Here is a 20,853-nt window from a genome sequence, read left to right as displayed (position 1 = left end):
TGATAAGTGTTACTTAATCTGCCATATTCACTGGATGCAGTAAATTACCATTTATCTGGCGCACTCATCATGCATGAATACATGCCACTGTTCAAAGATAGATAGATCCTACTGCAAATGACAGAAATTGTACTGGAAATGAACAATTGTTCAAGAATCTTGGGACTTCAGACTGTATAAATTTAACGTTGTTTATTAACAGAAACTTGAATTAGAAGGTACAATTTTCTATTCAACCATTGTAAATTTCATCATGGACTAGAGCAAAAGCCTGTGCTGTTCCATTTTCTTATTTTTTATTTTTTTTAATACATCTTTTTTCAACCACTGAAGAGATTAAGCCTCCTCAAGCTGAGTGGTAGGTCATTGAAGTTCACACTATTTATATCTTTTTCAGTGTCTGGAGGCCTTCTTTGCAAATAGTTCTGTTCTCCTAGATTCCACAGTACACCATCGACTGGTATTATTGCATGAATATCATCAGCTCTTTTGTGATCCATTTTAGTTAGGCCTATTATCAATCTTTCCATACCTCTACACACAATTCTTAACTTATGTGTTGTGACCTTCTTGAAAGAAGTAAGTTTTGTGCACCTGGTTCTTATTTATTTCCATTTTATATTTATTTTGTGTTATACAATGCTTTAGTTGTGTAGCCATTTTTAAGTAAAACTTTAACCTGTTAAATACACATGTCTGCTACATCATGATTGTGGATCCTGTAGCAATCAAATTACCTGTTAAGCATTGACTTTGTGTTCAAGTTTTGCAGGCATGGTTGAGAAATCTTACTTTTCACATTTATTGGCATTTGGTCTTGAAGATGATCAAATTTCTTGTGGTTTTATACAGACATTAAGTTACCTCTATTCTTCAATAGCTGTGTAAGGTACACCATATACATATTCATCAACTAGCTCCAGTATGTCCATTATCAGCTACTTACAGTTTAGTTTTTTTGTCTTTTATCATGAGTCCATTTTCTCCACATTTTATGAAAGATTGCAAACCAGAAATTGTAGTTCCTCTAAGTCATTAGCTATGAACACAAAATTATCTATGAAGTGTGATTAGTTTATCTGCTTTTCACAAATTCTGATTCCTATTTCTTCCATTTGATATTGCCGTTTCCAGCACAGCTATAAACAGTTTTGATGATACAGGGTCTACTTACCTTGTGCCTCTTTCAGTGCAAATTTCTCAGTGGGTCGTCAGTGGTGACAAATGCTGCTAATGTGCTGTAGATGTCTTGGGTGATCTTAATGTAAGTTTGTTCTATCCCTTGTTCTGTCAGGGCTTTTATGACTGCAATGTGACTAAGTGAATTAAATGTCTTTTCAAAGTTAACAAATGTTAGATGAAGCAGAATTTGAGATTCTTTTTTCTTTTTATTTTCCTTTTCCTCCTTCTTCCTCAAGCATTGCGCAGTAAGACTTATTATGGCCCTTACTGTTGCACCTATGTTGTGGTTGGCTACCCATCACTTGGTTTCCCTGTAGGCTAATAGCTTACAACATTACTGTGGAACCTGCTGTCATCTATCCATTGCATGTAGCTTATCCATTTATTTCAGGATTTTTCAACTGCCTTCAGAATATCATGCACTTTGAGTCTTTTTCTGATTCTTTCATTCTTTACATATTGTAGTCATGAGACTCCATCAATTCCTCTTGTGAATTACAATTTAGCTGCCTGAACTCTTCATTGGCAACCATTTTGTACAAGACTTCCTTTTTATTATTACAATTTTTAATTGAATCTCATTGTTCTTTCTCATGCCTAAATATTAATTTGCCATCCTTTCCATTCCTTTTAAAATATCCCATTTCTGTTACTGTTGTTACTTTGAGAATAGCTTTTTAAGTACTGATCAATCTCTGCTTCATATGTTACTTGAAGGCACCCTTAAGAGACGGCTTTCCAAAATTTATTGGTTACTCATAACAACTTTCAAAAATCCCAAAGCGATTCTTCATTTAGATTGCTTATACTTCACCATATGTGCCAGCCCCATTAGTAATTGGTCCATTTTTTGGTTGTCACACTAAGATCTCTTGCAAATATCATGTGACCCATTTCTGAAGCATTCATTCAGGACAGTTTGAAACTGATTACAAAAACATTTTGATTCTCACCATCATTTATCTTTTGATGCATACGTAACAACTATATTAATAAAACTTCTTTGTATCTTGCATCGTACCAACACTATTCTTTCACTATCACTTACATGACTGCATTCCGTACTTGAGCAAAGAATGAACCAGAATTGTAAACCTTGCTGCTGATATTCTATTGAAGTATTGTTTGTTCTGCTGGCTGAACCCTATCTAAGTTATCTATTATGCACTTCATTAGCACTTCATAAAGAGCTAATACATAAAAGCTGTGCCTGAGGATCCTGATAAATCACAGATGTCTTAGACAGAGCTTATCTAGTAAAACAAGCAGTACGCTGAATGTTTAATGTAGCTATATGAAAATAAGTTCTGTACAACTGGAAAAACTGTGTAGCAAGTCTTTGATACAAAACTCATTTATTTTTAACATCTTAGAGAATGACAACTGTGTTTTGGTATACCATATATCTATAGAAGAATTTATTTATTTATTTATTTATTTTGCTCTGGTACCTCTTGTTGTTTAAACATTCTACACAAAATAAATGTAAGTGACTTGTCTGTAAACTGGAATAGTTTCCTGTGTGTTGTTTTAGGTATCAACTGCTGTTGTGGAACCATACAATTCCATACTGACAACTCACACAACTCTCGAGCATTCAGACTGTGCATTTATGGTAGACAATGAAGCTATTTATGACATCTGTAGACGGAATCTGGATATTGAGAGACCAACCTACACTAATCTAAATCGCCTTATTGGACAAATTGTTTCTTCTATAACAGCATCTCTCAGATTTGATGGCGCTCTTAATGTTGACTTAACTGAATTCCAGACAAACCTTGTGCCATATCCTCGCATACACTTTCCATTAGCAACGTAAGTATGTCACAGTTATTTAGTACGAATCATAGACATAGTACAATGCTGCTACAATTTTTTTTAACTTTTGCTCTTAGATATATGTAGACAGTGGATATAAAAAAATATTGAAAGTTTAGTTTTATGCAATATATATTAAGCCTGGGCCAACAAACAACAGCCCTGAATTATATTATTACACAGAAAGATGCACTTATGCCTATATTTTACAATTTTCATTCGGAGGTTTTGACCTTCAAGCCCAATTAATTCTGTTACACAGTTTCAAGCATGTTATTGCTGCATCCATTGTAATATCAAGTAAAGAATTTAAAACAACTGAATAAATTAATCAATAATTCTAAATACATTGAGATCTCACAGCACCCACAAAAGATATTAAGACATGATAACTCTAAATGCTCCATTGGAATCTTCTGTTGTAAATTTAAATGTACGAGGGTTGAATGAAAAGTAATGCCTCCACCTTTGTTAATTGGGTTTGGATGGGACCATTTTAATAAATCAAGCACAGAAATAATCCATAAATGTGATCTTTAATTACCAATATTCACTTTTCCACATACTCACCAGCCAATTGGATAGATTTCTGCAAACGATGAACAAGTTTTCTGAAGCCGTCACAGAAGAAGTCGACACTCTGTTTCTGCAACCATAGTCTCACAGAAGCAGAATGACGTCCCTGCAGATCGTCTTTCATTATTAGGAACAGATGGAAGTCAGATAGTGCTAAATCTGGACTGTATGGAGGATGCCAAATGTTGGTGAGATTCAGTCTCTGAAGTTCTGCTGTGGTGGCACGTGGAATGTGTGGTTTGGAATTGTCATGCTGCAAGAAAACATTTCCCTTTTTCTTTCAGTCCCTCGTTAGCCATTGTTTCAGAGTTGGCAGTGTTGTGATGTAACACTGTATTTATTGTTGTTCCATGATCAAGGAAATCAACATAGATAACACCATCTGCGTTCCAGAACATTGTGGCCATGATTTTTCCAGCTGAGGGCTGCGTCTTGAATTTCTTTTTCTGAGGTGAGTCTTTGTGTTGATATTCCATAGACTGATGCTCCGTCTCCGGGTTGTAATGGTGTACCCATGTTTCATCTCCTGGAGAAAGGTGTCACCTTCATTCTCGTAATGCAAGAGGAGTTCCTGGCAAATTTCAAGTCTGTGCACTTTCATTTCAGGAGTCAGCATCTGGAGTATCCATCGTGCACAGATCTTCCGATAGCCAAGCAAAGCAATATTGTGACACACATGTTCTTGTGAAATGCCGATTGTGCTTGCAACTTCTCTCTGAGTGATACAACAAACATCTTGAATCAGTCTGTCAATATTTTGCTTGTGAAACTAGGTGGTTGCTGTCACAGGACATCCAACTCTTTGTTTGTCATGCAGGTCAGATGTTCCTGCCTCAACATCTTTGAACTTACTTGCCCAAAAATACACTGTGCTCACATCAACACAATCACCATAAACTGTTTTCATTCTCTGATGAATCTCCTTTGGGGTGACACCTTCTTCTGTCAAGAATTCAATGACTGCAAGTTGCTTAAATCGCACTGGCCAACCATTTGTGCAGGGTTCCATACTTCACACTGTAACAACACAACTTTTCAATGCTAAGGCTTCCTGCCAACTGGAGCTGTAGAGAAGAGGCTACGGAACAAGGCAATACCTGCCGCATACCAATACTGCTAACTGTTGAAGAGTTACAAAGGTAGAGGCAATGCTTTTCAGTCAACCCTCGTATAAGCTGACATCTACACTGTAATGACAGTGGAGTATGATTCCCTACAGAACATAGGGAATAAGTGTCACCAAAAGTCCCCCCCCCCCCCCCCCATATCCTAACAGAATTTGAAGGTGATGTTTTACTACAAGTATATAGCCATGGAGTAGTACTGAAGTTACAAGTATATAGCCATGGAGTAGTACTGAAGTATTAATAATTGACTAAACACTGAAGACAGGGGCTCAACCACCTTCACCTTTAATTGTTGTTATAGTATCCAGTAGCAGTGAGTGAGCGATCTGCTTGACCTTGGAGTAGGGTAGCTGTTCATGATGGCCCTTATGATACTTTTTTAATTTTTTATTTCTAGACTTCATGCCCCAAAAGTATCTGTCCTCTTTGCCCTGCATATAGGATTTCAACAAATTTGCTGTGTCTATCTCTTACTTCTAAGCAATTCTGTGAAAATGTACAGTTGAATTTTTGCAGTTTCCTCATACATTCTAGAATGTTCCATAAGTCTAGCACTGACTGATCTCCCATTTTTTCCCTTCCCCCCCAAACTGTTGCTTACTCTGGTGGACAGTTTGCTAACATAAAGAAGCTTACATCATTTCCTAGATGGCATTTGAAAAACTAAAAATCAAACTATACTAGTATTTTTTTTTCCTCTGCTTCCACTGGAGTACAGTATCAATATGCTATGCCTACATTTATTTGAACCTACTTACTGTGTTCAGGCCTAGATCTTCCTGTACAATTTTTACACCACACAGTTCCTTCCATTACCAAACTGACCATTCCCTGATGCTTCAGGATATTCCCTATAGACTGATCCCTCCTTTTAGCAAAGTTGTACAATACATATCTTTCTTCGCCAATTCAATTAAGTGCCACCTCACTTGCTATTGATCTACCTATCTAATCTCCAGCATTCTTATAAAACACCAAATTTGAAAAACATCAGTTCTCTTCTTGTCTGGATTGCCTATCACCCTTGCTTCAGTAACATACAAGGCTCCCAGAAAAACTTCTTTACACTTAAAATTATATTAGATGTTAAAATCTTCTTTTTCAGAAATTCTTTTCTTGCCGTTATCAGTACAGATTTAACATCTTTTCTAATTCAGTCATCATCATCTATGAGGGTTGGAACTTAAATAGTGGCAATCATTTATTCACAACCAATACAAAAGAGTTACATGTTGCAACTGTTACTGTCCTTCAAAGTAGTCACCAGCATTATGTAGAACCCATTGCCAGCAATTTGGAAGGCGTAGTATACCATTAGCAGAGCGTGTTCTGTTGATGATGCGAATGGAGTGGTCTACTGCCTGTCGAATGCCACAAAGTGGTTCCTTCATCTTCAGAATCAAATAAAAGTCACAAGGACTTAAGTCCAGGGAGTATGGTAGATGGTACAGCACTTCCCAGTCCCATCAACAGAACAGAGCAGCCACAGCTTGTGCTGTATGCGCCCATGCATTGTCATGTAAAATGATGGGTGGGTTGCACAGAAAGTGTCACCACTTGTTTCGCAAAGCTGGTTGCAGGTGATGCTCCAAAAATGAACAGTAATACTGTGCACAGATGGTCTGTCATGGAGAAACGTAATGCATAAGGATAACACCATCACAGTCGTACATGAGAATCACCATAACTTTAGACCGCTCCATTTGCACCAGGAACGGAACAGGCTCTGCTAACACCTAACAACCTTTGTATTTTGTGCCAGAATAGCATTCCTAATCCAATTCCCTCAGCATTGTTTGATTTAAATCGACTACATTTCATCATCTTTTTTTTTTTTTTTTTTTTCATTGATGTCCCTCTTGCAGTCCATGGCAAATTAGCCTGCCAAGTTCAGTCTTGGGTGAGACGGTTACTAAACCTTGGCAGATTTGGGCCCACAGAAGTTTCAGTCCATCTCTGATTGTTTCTCAATGTCAAGGATTGACATTCTCTTTGGGGATGTGGGGATTACAGATTTTATATAATTAAAGGATAATTTTTGAAGTTATGAAAACAATACCACATACCATACAAGAAATAACTCCATAGCTTACACTTTTCACTGTTGCTCCTAATTTGTAGATTATTATCCGCAACAGTGAAGAGCTTTGGTTGGAATGCCCAAACTGGAAGTGGACAACAGTGGACTAGCATATTTCCCTTTGTATCTCAATCGCTTCGTTATCAATGTACTTTCTTTCATGCATATGTAAGAAAGCAGTGTGAGTAGCTTCCTTTTGAACAAAAATTTTCAATCATATTGTCATTTTTCTTGCCCACAAGCTATTGATTTATTCTTTGCATACATTTTAAGAGAAATCTGTCATGATTTATTATGGTTGACTCTGCAAAAACTGGTATTCGTCCAACATGGAAATAAATTAGAGATAATGGGTGCTACTTATTTCTTTTATCAACTGTTTCAATATATTTTACTGCATAATTTGTTACAATGGTAACATATAGAGACAATATTTGAGAAGAAGCAGATTCAGCCCAGTCTAAAAAATTTATGTTCCATATATTTTCCCTCATTCACTTCAGTCAAAAGATGCAATAATGACATTACAAGCCACATAATTTGTTTGCATAGCCTCACCAAACCTACACTATTTCATCAATTCCAGTAAATTTATATAACATGAGCTATTAAAAAATGACAATCATTATTTGACTGAACCACAATGCCAGTAAATGATGTACAATTAATGAAGATCAAAATGGTCAGATGTTGACAATAAAACAATCCAACCATATAAAGCCAGATCATAAAAACAAAATCCTAGGTTTATGTAACCAAATCACAGAGAAGTGTGGGGAAGAGTGTTTGGAAGAGATTTACATAGTAAATAGTTTATATGAAAAATTTAACTATTTCTTTAACATATTCCTACAACACTGTTTTGTCTTTATCTAGTACCAGCAAGGGAGGGCTCTATGTATCTCAGAAGACAGGTTCTAGTCAAAACTCAACTACTAGTGAGATCGAAAAATCCTTCCAACATTAAAAAAGCAAAATACATTTACTACATACTAATAAGCTGGGGAGAAATACAGGTATACTACAGCCTCGAATGTATTGCTCCATAGCGACTTAGAAGGCAACATTACACTAATCACATTATGTTCAGAGGCCGTTAAGCAGTCTTTCTTCCCATGCTCCATACACAAATAGAATGGAAAGATATGGTAATACATGGAACAATCTACATCTACATTTATACTCCGCAGGCCACCCAACGGTGTGTGGCGGAGGGCACTTCACGTGCCACTGTCATTACCTCCCTTTCCTGTTCCAGTCGCTTATGGTTTGTGGGAAGAACAACTGCCGGAAAGCCATCATGTGTGCTTGAATCTCTCTAATTTTACATTTGCGATCTCCTTGGGAGGTATACGTAGGGGTAAGAAATATATTCGATACCTCATCCAGAAATGCACCCTCTCGAAACCTGGACAGCAAGCTACACCGTGATGCAGTGTGCCTCTCTTACAGAATCTGCCACTTGAGTTTGCTAAACATCTCCGTAATGCTATCACGCTTACCAAATAACCCTGTGACAAAACACGCCACTCTTCTTTGGATCTTCTCTATCTCTTCTGTCGACCCGACCTGGTACAGATCCCACACTGATGAGCAATACTCAAGTATAGGTAAAACGAGTGTTTTGTAAGCCACCTCTTTCATTGATGGACTACATTTTCTAAGGACTCTCCCAATGAATCCAAATTGTTCTGTTCGCATACTCCCAGATATTTTACAGAAATAACTGCTACCAGTGTTTGTTCCGCTATCACATATAATCATACAATAAAGGATCCTTCTTTCTATGTATTTGCAATACATTACATTTGTCTATGTTAAGGGTCAGTTGCCACTCCCTGCACCAAGTGCCTATTCGCTGCAGATCTTCCTGCATCTTCCTGCAATTTTCTAATGCTGCAACTTCTCTGTATACTACAGCATCATCTGCGAAAAGCCACATGGAACTTCCAACACTATCTACTAGGTCATTTATATATATTGTGAAAAGCAATGATCCCATAACACTTCCCTGTGGCATGCCAGAGGTTACTTTAACGTCTGTAGATGTCTCTCCATTGAGAACAACATGCTGTGTTCTGTTTGCTACAAACTCTTCAATTCAGCCACACAGCTGGTCTGATATTCCACAGGCCCTTACTTTGTTTATCAGGCGACAGTGCAGAACTGTATCGAATGCCTTCCCGAAGTCAAGGAAAATGGAATCTACCTGGGAGCCTGTATCTAATATTTTCTGGGCCTCATGAACAAATAAAGCGAGTTGGGTCCCACACGATCGCTATTTCCGGAATCCATGTTGATTCCTACAGAGTAGATTCTGGGTTTCCAGAAATGACATGATAAGTGAGCAAAAAACATGTTCTAAAATTCTACAACTGAACGATGTCAGAGACATTGGCCTATAGTTTTGCGCATCTGTTCGACGACCCTTCTTGAAAACTGGAACTACCTGTGCTCTTTTCCAATAATTTGGAATCTTCTGTTCCTCTAGAGACTTGCAGTACAAGGCTGTTAGAAGGGGGGCAAGTTATTTCGTGTACTCTGTGTAGAATCGAATTGGTATCCCATCAGGTCCAGTGGACTTTCCTCTGTTGAGTGATTTCAATTGCTTTTCTATTCCTTGGACACTTATTTCAAAGTCTGCCATTTTTTCGTTTGTGCGAGGATTTAGAAAAGGAATTGCAGTGCGGTCTTCCTCTGTGAAACAGCCTTGGAAAAATGTGCTTAGTATTTCAGCTTTACGCGTGTCATCCTCTGTTTCAATGCCATTATCATCCCAGAGTGTCTGGATATGCTGTTTTGATCCACTTACTGATTTAACGTAAGACCAGAACTTCCTAGGATTTTCTCTCAAGTCGGTACATAGAATTTTACTTTCGAATTCACTGAACACTTCACGCATAGCCCTCCTTACACTAACTTTGACTTCGTTTAGCTTCTGTTTGTCTGAGAGGTTTTGGCTGCGTTTAAATTTGTAGTGAAGCTCTCTTTGCTTTCGCAGTAGTTTGTTGTTGAACCACAGTGGGTTTTTCCCGTCCCTCACAGTTTTACTCGGCACATACCTGTCTAAACGCATTTTACGATTGCCTTGAACTTTTTCCATCCACACTCAACACTGTCAGTGTCGGAACAGAAATTTACATTTTGATCTGTTAGGTAGTCTGAAATCTGCCTCCTATTACTCTTGCTAAACAGATAAACCTTCCTCCCTTTTTTATGTTCCTATTTACTTCCATATTCAGGGATGCTGCAACAGCCTTATGATCACTGATTCCTGTACTGCGCTTACAGAGTCGAAAAGTTCGGGTCTGTTTGTTATCAGTAGGTCCAAGATGTTATCTCCACGAGTCAGTTCTCTGTTTAATTGCTCAAGGTAATTTTCGGATAGTGCACCCAGTATAATGTCACTCGATGCTCTGTCCCTACCACCTGTCCTAAACATCTGAGTGTCCCAGTCTATATCTGGTAAATTGAAATCTCCACCTAAGACTATAACATGCTGAGGAAATTTATGTGAAATGTAATCTAGATTTTCTCTCAGTTGTTCTGCCACAAATGCTGCTGATTCAGGAGGTCAGTAAAAGGAGCCAATTATTAACCTAGCTCGGTTGTTGAGTATAACCTCCACCCATATTAATTCACAGGAACTGTCCATTTCTATTTCACTACAGGATAACCTCCTACTAACAGCGAGAAACATGCCACCACCAGTTGCATGCAATCTATCCTTTCTAAACACCGTCTGTGCCTTTGTAAAAATTTCAGCAGAATTTATCTCTGGCTTCAGCCAGCTTTCTGTACCTATAACAATTTCAGCTTTGGTGCTTTCTATCAGCACTTGAAGTTCCGGTACTTTACCAACACAGCTTCGACAGTTTACAATTACAATACCAATTGCTGCTTGGTCCCCGCATGTCATGATTTTGCCCCACACCCTTTGAGGCTGTTGCCCTTTCTGTACTTGTCCGAGGCCATCTAACCTAAAAAACTGCCCAGTCCACGCCACACAACCCCTGCTACCTGTGTAGCTGCCTGCTGTATGTAGTGGACTTCTGACCTATCCAGCGGAACCCGAAACCCCACCACCCTATGGCATAAGTCGAGGAATCTGCAGCCCACACAGTTGCAGAACCGTCTCAGCCTCTGATTCAGACCCTCCACTCAGCTCTGTACCAAAGGTCCGCAGTCAGTCCTGTCGACGATGCTGCAGATGGTGAGCTCTGCTTTCATTCCACTAGCGAGACTGGCAGTCTTCACCAAATCAGACAGCCGCTGGAAGCCAGAGAGGATTTCCTCCGATCCATAGCGACACACATCATTGGTGCTGACATGAGCAACCACCTGCAGATGGGTGCACCCTGTACCCTTCATGGCATCCAGAAGGACCCTTTCCACATCTGGAATGACTCCCTCCGGTATGCACATGGAGTGCACATTGGTTTTCTTCCCCTCCCTTGCAGCCATATCCCTAAGGGGTCCCATTACGTGCCTGACATTGGAGCTCCCAACTACCAGTAAGCCCACCCTCTGTGACTGCCCAAATCTTGCAGACTGAGGGGCAACCTCTGGAACAGGACAAGCAGCCATGTCCGGCCGAAGATCAGTATCAGCCGGAGACAGAGTCTGAAACTGGTTCGTCAGACAAACTGGAGAGGCCTTCCGTTCAGCCCTCCGGAAAGTCTTTTGCCCCCTGCCACACCTCGAAACGACCTGCCACTCTACCTCGGGTGAGGGGTCAGCCACACTGTGGGCAGTATCCCAGGCAGCCACAGCCATAGTCCGATTGGGGGGGTGCATGGGATGAGCTGGCCGTCCCCGAAACCCACGTCTGGACTCCCACAGTGATGCCCATTGGCAACAGCCTCAAGCTGTGTGACCAAAGCCAACACTGCCTGAAGCTGGGAGCGAAGGGATGCCAACTCAGCCTGCATTCGGACACAGCAGTCGCAGTCCCCATCCATGCTAAATACTGTTGTGCAAAGAACGTCTGAACTTATCTACAGAGAGCACAAATAATTCGACACAAAATTTAAACGGATATTAAAATACAAGACTGCCTAGTAAATTCAGTAATGCTGCTACTTGCGCACTGCTGACACACTGCTCAGTGGCAGAAGGCTAACTGTACTGTCAGTAACGTATAAAGATTATTTGAAAGAAATAAACAAATGACAGACGACTAAGCGACTTTACACATCACAGATATTAAAATAAAAATCTGCCCCTGCTAATTACGAAACTACACAATGATTTGACGAATTTAACTAAACAAGTGCGCCAAGAAGACTTAAATAAATTTTCAACTTGACTACCACACTATGAACACTAAATAAGCCATTTGCTGCTACCTGCACACTGCTGACACACTGCTCAGTGGCAGAAGGCTAACAATGAGAAGTATTCCTACCGTGCAAAGTGGTTTGCAAAGCAGGGATGGAGATAAAATGTAAAACACTCTAGGAAAAAATCAAACAATCAGTATCATTATTAATCAAGGCTCAACAACAAAAGACCAGGTAAATGAAATTAAGGTTTCACACAAACCATAAGTCACAAAATTCAGTGATTACTTACACAAAGTGTAACAAAGTACATCCTAATAAATAATTAAATAAAGTCACAACACACAAGAAAAAATTTAATGTTTACTTTGCCTTTTAGTATGGGTTTTATGGGGTTTTGTATTCTGATATATATATTCCTTGAAAGTGTATCTAATGAGCCACTCATTCTACAAATAATATAATTATGGGCTTAAAGAGTCATGTTAGCTTTAAATGAAGTAACAATGTTCAGAAACTAGCTGTTATTAATGTAGACACCGAGAACTATTATTCTTTTATAGATATTGGTGTGGTCATGTATTAAGGTAACAGTAGGACATACACAGATATATAACACAACTGTGGAGGCAGAATCTTTTCAAATGTAGCTGTCTCATGCTAATTCTACCTTGATAAATTTAGCTTGTGTAAGTACAAACAGTGTATGGCAATGTATCAATGTGTAACTGTTAGAGTTTGAGCAATATAAGTCAACTTGTAACTGTGGATGCAGCTGCATGGATGTGTGGAAAGAGGAGACAGCAGTTGAGGTAGTGACTGTGTTGTGAATAACCACTTTGCAGTAGACCAAATGCTTAACTCCCTCATTTGCCTTTTCTGACATAGATTTAATGACATTACACACAATATCACACTTTTCACTACAGCGTAAAAAACTACAACTAGTATGTGTGAGAACATTGTACTATGCTTTTTGTAGTAGAGGTAAGAGTAAAAATGCTTATGTGCACTGATAGTAATCAATAGTTGCTGACCTTTCATATCAAAGTTATAGATTCACCCATTACACGGGAAAGTGTATATTCAGTGAATGGTCCACAGTAGCTCTGCAGAAGACAGAACATATTTAATTTCTAAATTATCACAGATTTTATTAGTATGATATACTAATACAAACATGAAAACATTAGCATTGCTTTGACAAACCTCAAAAATATTTTCTTAAAAAATATCCACCGTAGCTCTGCAGAAGACAGAACATATTTAATTTCTAAATTATCACAGATTTTATTAGTATGATATACTAATACAAACATGAAAACATTAGCATTGCTTTGACAAACCTCAAAAATATTTTCTTAAAAAATATCCAGAAAGGTTTCCATACACAAAGGGTATATCAACGTCTTCCACAAACAGACAATATTATGAAAAGGATAGACTGCTGCTCACCATATAGCAGAGATGCTGAGTGGCAGACAGGCATAACAAAAAGGCTACTAAACACGTAAGCTTTCAGTCAGAAGCCCTTCTTGTCTCCTTTTCATAATACTGTCATTATTTCATCCTGGATTGTCCATTGTTTGATTTTACACAAACTACAAACTGGCATGATTTTCCAGTTATTTAAATCTTTGATAGTTACATATATCATGATTTGTTTGTTATTGCTTTTTGTATCTGTATTATTGTAGGTATGCACCAGTGATATCTGCAGAAAAAGCGTATCATGAGCAGTTGACAGTAGCTGAGATAACAAATGCATGCTTTGAACCAGCAAATCAGATGGTAAAATGTGATCCACGCCATGGAAAGTATATGGCCTGCTGTATGTTGTACAGGTAAGCATATTTCTGTCATCCATAAAATGGAAAACAAGGAGAAGATAGGGTGTGGGGGTAATGGTGGACATATTGCAAACTTAATAATATAGTAAAGAGGAAAACACAGGTATGGTGTACACCATACAAGGAAACATTATTCAAAAGAAGTCATAGCCTGATTAGTATTCATTTTGTTTGATAAGAAACATCATCAATCACTTCAGAGACAAAGCTCATAGCATTCAATAAGCAACAGGAAAAAAATGAATGTATAAGGGACAGTGAATTGAAAATGAGACAGATGGAAAAAAGTAAGTAAACTGCTAATTATTTCAAAAGTAATTGTCATAACTGTTAATACATTTATCCCATTGTCTGATAAGATTGTCAACTGTGTGTGTGACATTGTCTGTTGGTGTAATGATCAAATGACAATAAAATTATTATTGTTATTATTAATGTTATAATGGTAGCTTTGAAAAGTATGCTGCTGATTTCCTTCCTCATTATCATTCAGTCCAAGCTTGTGCTCCACCTCTAATGACCTCAGTGCCAATGAAACATGAATCTTTAATCTCTACGTATTTGTTTTTTAGTTGTAAAACACATTAGAAGCATTTCCTAACACTAGCAAGCTGGTAGAATACAGAGTTATCTGAAAACTATCGTAGAAAGCAAAATAGAGATGAAAGATGAATACATAAACAAAATTAAGGAAGGAACTGGAAATTTGATCATGAGCGTGAAATGAGGGTAAATACTGGGAGAGCACATAGTATTAAACTGTGTTCAGGTCAGAGGGGATTGTGGGGATGTAGGAGATGCTGTAAATTTGGTTGTTTTGGGGGAAGAGACGAAACAGCAAGGTTATTGGTCTGATGCTGTAAATCCTGAGAATATAGAACACTAGTAGAGTATCCAGTTGACATCTGTGGGATGACACACTCATTCATGTTTAACATTAAAAAGATAGAGAGATAAAAAGGAACTCCGTTACTGCATCCTAGTCTTGCAGCTAGGAAATAAAATACAATTCTTCTTCTTGTCATAACAGCTACTTCTTAGTCTCATACTACATGCATATCTTGCAAATGATAGCTGTAACTGTTGCCTGAACAGTTCCATATTAATTCGAATATGTCGCTACCAGCTGAAAAATTCAGTAACTATTATAAATAGTTATAAAACATTAAATTTGCAAGTCAGTAAGCCTTTTTCACATTGATGATAAGATTACCTATTTATTTTAATCCAACAAACAATAACAAGCATCCATGTCTACTCAAAAACAACTTTAAAGCTGGGAAAGCTGCGAGTATTCTATCCATCACTCACAAGATTAATATAATGCAGGAAGATTGTGGTTTAACACCCCATTAACACTGAAGTAATTAAAGATTGAAAACAAGTTCAGGTGGGACAAGACTGCGAAACAAACCTGACCATGCCCTTTTCAAAGGAATCATTCTGACTGTCACTATAAGCAGTCTACATAGCCATCGTAGCCCAAACCAGGATGGTAACATTGGGACTTAAACAACACATCCCCCAAAAACTGATGCAGTGAGCACAATTCTGTGTGCCTTGCTTCTTTTAATAATGTTATTTTATTTCATTAATTGCTTTATTTCTTTCAAGATGTAATCTAGGTGTTTACACAACAAAACAAACTTTTTTCTGTACAATGCTTTCATTCTTCTGTAAACACTTTGCCTCAATTTTCAATTATTTTTGCAATAAGAGTTTGTTTAAAATCTGTACTTCCTTGCAGAGGTGATGTGGTGCCAAAAGATGTAAACGCTGCTATTGCGACCATAAAGACAAAGCGTACAATACAGTTTGTTGACTGGTGTCCTACTGGTTTCAAGGTGAGTAAATGATCAGAGGATACTGTTGTAGTAGATTTTTTTAAAAAAATAAGTAAATAATTATTTGAGCAGCAGCTGCACAACAATATCAGTTGGCAAAAAAATTATGCACTCACTAAAGAAAAAGGAGAACACTAAAAAGAACACTGAAGATTACTTTTTTTTTAAAAAATCATTTAATTGTTTACCTTGGAAATTCAGACCCACTCTTACATTAGACCAGAGCACTTACATCTTAGGAAGTATCAATAGATTTACATATGAATCTTTCTAATAAAGCTGTGCATCAGCACCAAGCTTAAACCAAGTTATGGACTCAACTGCCACTTCAGGGCACACTTTTAATCAATCAGGAAGCGTCATAATAGCATTCTCTTTGCTGATGACAGACATATCTATTCATAGCAGCTTTTGGGAATATACAAGAGTAGATAACTGAATACTATTATAATAAATGTAGCACAAAACTAAAGGGACAAGGAAATATAGAGAACATAAAGAGAAAGAAAAAAGAGGCAAAAAGTTAAATGTGACTAAGAGCTTGGGGCTAAATCGTGAGACTAGATTGTGGTGGCCAGGGACCAAGTGAGAAGTGAAAGTGAGAAGTCAAAGCAGCATTAATGTTATTATAATTGTGAACTGTACATTAAGCTTTGATTTATCAATTTTTCTACATACCTCTGAAGATTTTACAAACATGTAAACGTTTTTTTAAATTACCGTAACCAGTCCCAAACTTTGTCAACTATTGTATTACTTATTTATTTAGCGACATGTTTTGAAGGTTAAACCTCATCTTCAGGCTAACTAGCATTACAAAAACAACTTTACAATTCCAAGATTTTAAACATGGCTGCAGCAGCAACTGTTAAAATTCTCAAACTCACAAGATCGCCTTTTTTCATTCTGCAGTTCATCGCACTGTGAGCACACCTTTAGCACAGAATTGTTTTGAAAATGAAATATTTTTATTAAAATCAATAGCCACTAACAATGGATACGACCCTAAATTAATTGACCAAATTGCTAAGAAAAAAACAGCTGTAAAATTTTCTACTTTAGGAGATAACAGGGCAAAAAACTATGAGAGTAATAACTTTATTTCTATTCCATTTTTAGGGAACGTTTCATATAAGATTAAAGGACTTTTACAGAAACAATACGGTTATAGAGTTGCTTTTTCCGTAAATAATAGCCTCAAACGTAGAGTAATTCATAATATTGGAGCACGAGAAGAACTCAGCACTAAGTCCGGTGTATACAAAATTACTTGTAACGACTGCCCAAACTATTACATAGGGCAGACAGGTAGACCCATTAAAGTTAGGTATAAAGAACACAAGTTAGGTAAAAATGGGGAAAACGTATATAATTCCACCTTTGCTGAACATCTATGGCTCTTACAGCACACGCCAAGAAAACTGGACGACGTAGAGCTGCTTCATGAAGCTGATAAAGGTGACAAACTAGACTTGCTCGAAGTATTAGAGATTTTCAAGCATCTGTCTCTAAAAGATGGTTTTGTTCTTAATGAACAGGTGCAGCTTCGAAACAAAAATTTTTTAGACAGTTTCAAACCCCTCATTGCCTTAATGTAATATAGTCTGGCTGACCAGGAGTTATTTTCTTGCTTGTTGATGCCGGTGAAATGCGCTTTTCCTATCTTGTTGGGATCTACATATTGTGATGTTTGTTAATTATGAATTTCAATGTGTATGTGTGGTTAAATGACTACTATGTTTTATTCATACAGACAGATGGTTTCGTTTTATTATAACATTTTGGTTGTTTCGCTAGTATGTATTTCACTGCCTACGTTACGGGAGACTCTCGCGCATTACAGTAGTGCCCTCTCTCGTTAGATGTTCCAAGCGCAAGCTTTATCCGTTTGACACTAGGACACAGGTAAATTTGGTTCTATATTTCTAGTTTACATAAATGTCTTTAATTGGCGTGATGCGCTTTATTTATTAAGACAAAGTTTGAATTAACACAACCTTTAATAATTTTGATGCGCTTATGTATGTATTTATGGATTGTAATATGCGCGAGTCTGGCACATGCAAGTGCCCTCTCTCGGCGAAACAATCTACCTTAGTGCCTTCACACTCGTGTCTCAACAGTTCATAGGCGAAGTAACATTGTTAAACTGTTCGCTTTGATCCTGTACCCATTACACATGTTGTACAAATGGAGATGATATTTTAATTACTGACGACGCCTTTTGGCATAATTGTTTCATTATTCTCCAGTGCATGATGTAATTTTAGTAAGTACTAAAGATTGTGTGCCTGTATTACTTTAGCAATTTCACCGTTATTTAAGCTTCTGTTTCTCACTTTCGTTGATATGGCTTTTCTAATGAATGTGTCTTTCTATTCAGGAAATGTACTTCTGATGAAGGTATATTTATATGTACCGAAACCTTGGTCAAGAATTTTAATAAAAAAATTCTCCTGCAACTGTTTTTGGCTGCCATCCTTTATTGTGAAAAACTTTACAATTTTTGTAATGCCATTTAGCCTGAAGATGAGGTTTAACCCTCGAAACATGTTGCTAAATAAATAAGTAATAGTTGACAATGTTAGTGACTGGTAGCCGTAATGTAAAAATATCTTTACATATTTCTTGAGACAGTCACAGTCGAAAAATAGTCAAAATGGCTTCAAATTTTACAAATACTTTTATGTAAAAAAGTTATTTGTTTGAGGTATCCTAATCATTTTTTGTTTTTCTGGTAACAGGTTGGAATTAACTACCAACCACCAACTGTAGTACCTGGAGGTGATCTTGCAAAAGTTCAGCGAGCTGTCTGTATGTTGTCCAACACAACTGCCATTGCAGAGGCTTGGGCAAGACTGGATCATAAGTTTGATCTCATGTATGCAAAACGAGCATTTGTGCATTGGTATGTTGGAGAAGGTATGGAGGAAGGAGAATTTAGTGAGGCAAGAGAAGATCTTGCAGCCTTAGAAAAGGATTATGAAGAAGTGGGAGTGGATTCAGCAGATGGAGAAGTTGATGAAGCTGATGAATACTAGGTTGAGTGCCTTTTTAAGAATTAATGAAACTATTTTACATCACCTTCATAGACTCAAATGTGGCCAACAAAAATTTTGGGGAAAATTTTGTCCACTAGTATAATGACATTGATTGAAACAGATGTTGGCAGTATATAATCAGCATTATGACATCAATAGTTCTTAATGTGCCTAGCATAAATGTATGTTACACAGACATGTGATATTACTACAAATAATATAAACATTTTAGTGCAGTCATAGTTTGCAAAATGAAATATGCATTAAAACTCTACCATTAGTTGTGGAGTCATTATGGAAACCTCTTGTCATATTGTATGAAGACCAGCAGTACTTATTAAGATAGCTATAGTGTGAGAAATATTTTAGCCACATTCCTTGCACATGTAAAGCCTCAAATTGTGGCTGTATTTGGAAAATTAAGCCATAAGTATAACACCTGTTTTATAGGTTGTGAATAATTATGTTATTTAACATTCAATGGAATATGTGTATCAACTTGTGTCTTGTGTAACATGTGTATAGTGTAAGAATTTTAGTACCTTCACAACTTTAATTCAGTACATAAATATTTATTGTGCAGAAGTGTTCCACAATATCTTTTATCTTAACAGAGAATAGTTTTTACTATAAAAATTGCATATGTGGTTGCACATTTATTTTTAATACATGACTGTAATGTTGTAATCTCTTGAATAAAATATTCCTAGATTACTCAACAAATTTATTTATTAATTTCATTTCTGTATTTTCTTTCATTCTCATTGGACTATCCATTCACATTAACAGAATGGCATGATTCTTTGGAAGTAATCTCTCCCACTTTACATCAAGCAAATTTCATTGCTAAAAACAAAAATATGAAAAAATGGACAGGCTGCTTTGAACTCGTAGAAAGAAATGTATTACAAAATAGCTCACCTATTCTTAGTTCTTGGATTAGTGGATGATGGATATATCCTAAACTAGTGTGTCACTAAGGTCCTATGAAAGCAATTTGTGTTTGCTTTCTTTTAATGATCATTGTGTATCTGCATCATGCTGATTACTGTGATGATTGCCTGTATACTCATATTTATGTGGGTGCAAGGGGGCATGACGACAGCAGGAAGCACTTGCCACTCACTCACTACCCCCCCCCCCCCCCCCCCGCTCCAATCTCCCCACCCCTGCACCCCAATAATCTTAAGTTCAAATATTGGGCTCATTGTAGAATTATCTCACAAACAAACAATGTGATTCTACTAAGCTGTGGCTTTAGCCTGTTCTGGCAGTGCATTGCCAAGGATGATAGTAATCACTGTGGTTTGAACAGCTCCCACATCTCTTTAGTTTATTTGGTAGCCAACCTGTTCATGATAAGGTGTATCATTTCCTGAGACTCAGTGAAATTTTGGCTCTGCCCTATAACTAAGATATATGAAAATCTTCACAGAACAAAGACCTCAAACTTTTCTGTCAGTTACCATGAATGATGATCAAATTATTTGCTGAAAAGTATCTGTCCTCCACCCTGTCACACAGTCTGTCACCAATTCCCTGGGAACCTCTTCTTCTGCTCCTATTTCTAGCTGATATTCATCATCAGTTCCCAAAACCAAAATAATTGTAGTAGACTCTGAAGAATACTGCCATATTACACATAGGTGTGTGCTTTGCTATGCTCAACCTATAGATCCAAATGTATCAGTCAGAAATAGAACATGCTATTTTCTCTACTAAACATGAAAAAAGAAAAGAGAAAAAGTGTGGAAATTTGTCACTGTTGACACTATGGCAACCCCATTTAATATGTAGAAATGGAATTACAAATTTTGCAACTCATGGACATGGCTACACAAAAATGTTCCAAACTTGTGGTGAAGGTGAGGCAGTGCTTCTACCAATCACTCCCCAGCTGACCCAGATATCCTCTTAGTACATGCCCTCCTATCTACAGCTAAATAAGCAGTGGCAACAGTGCCATTAATCGATGCACTTGTTAGTGCACAATTTTATCTTAGGATGAGAACACAGAACTTACTGAACACTTAGTGTTAAAGTTGGCACA

General features: G+C 37.4%; 1 protein-coding gene across 1 annotated transcript in view; it reads left to right on the top strand.

Annotated features, from left to right (window-relative positions):
- The window catches only part of LOC124594809 (tubulin alpha-1C chain-like), a 107,716-nt gene extending 88,190 nt beyond the window's left edge, over positions 1-19,526 (top strand). The window contains exons 5-8 of the mRNA XM_047133246.1: positions 2,717-3,000; positions 13,766-13,912; positions 15,666-15,762; positions 18,507-19,526. Of these exons, the coding sequence (XP_046989202.1) occupies positions 2,717-3,000; positions 13,766-13,912; positions 15,666-15,762; positions 18,507-18,803 (825 nt within the window). The 3' untranslated portion in view covers positions 18,804-19,526. The remainder of the gene's footprint in view (positions 1-2,716; positions 3,001-13,765; positions 13,913-15,665; positions 15,763-18,506) is intronic.
- The last annotated feature ends 1,327 nt before the right edge of the window (positions 19,527-20,853 follow it).

This window comes from Schistocerca americana, chromosome 2, assembly GCF_021461395.2.
Source record: "Schistocerca americana isolate TAMUIC-IGC-003095 chromosome 2, iqSchAmer2.1, whole genome shotgun sequence".
Taxonomy (NCBI): Eukaryota; Metazoa; Arthropoda; class Insecta; order Orthoptera; family Acrididae; genus Schistocerca; species Schistocerca americana.
This window is presented reverse-complemented; position numbering and strand designations above follow the sequence as displayed.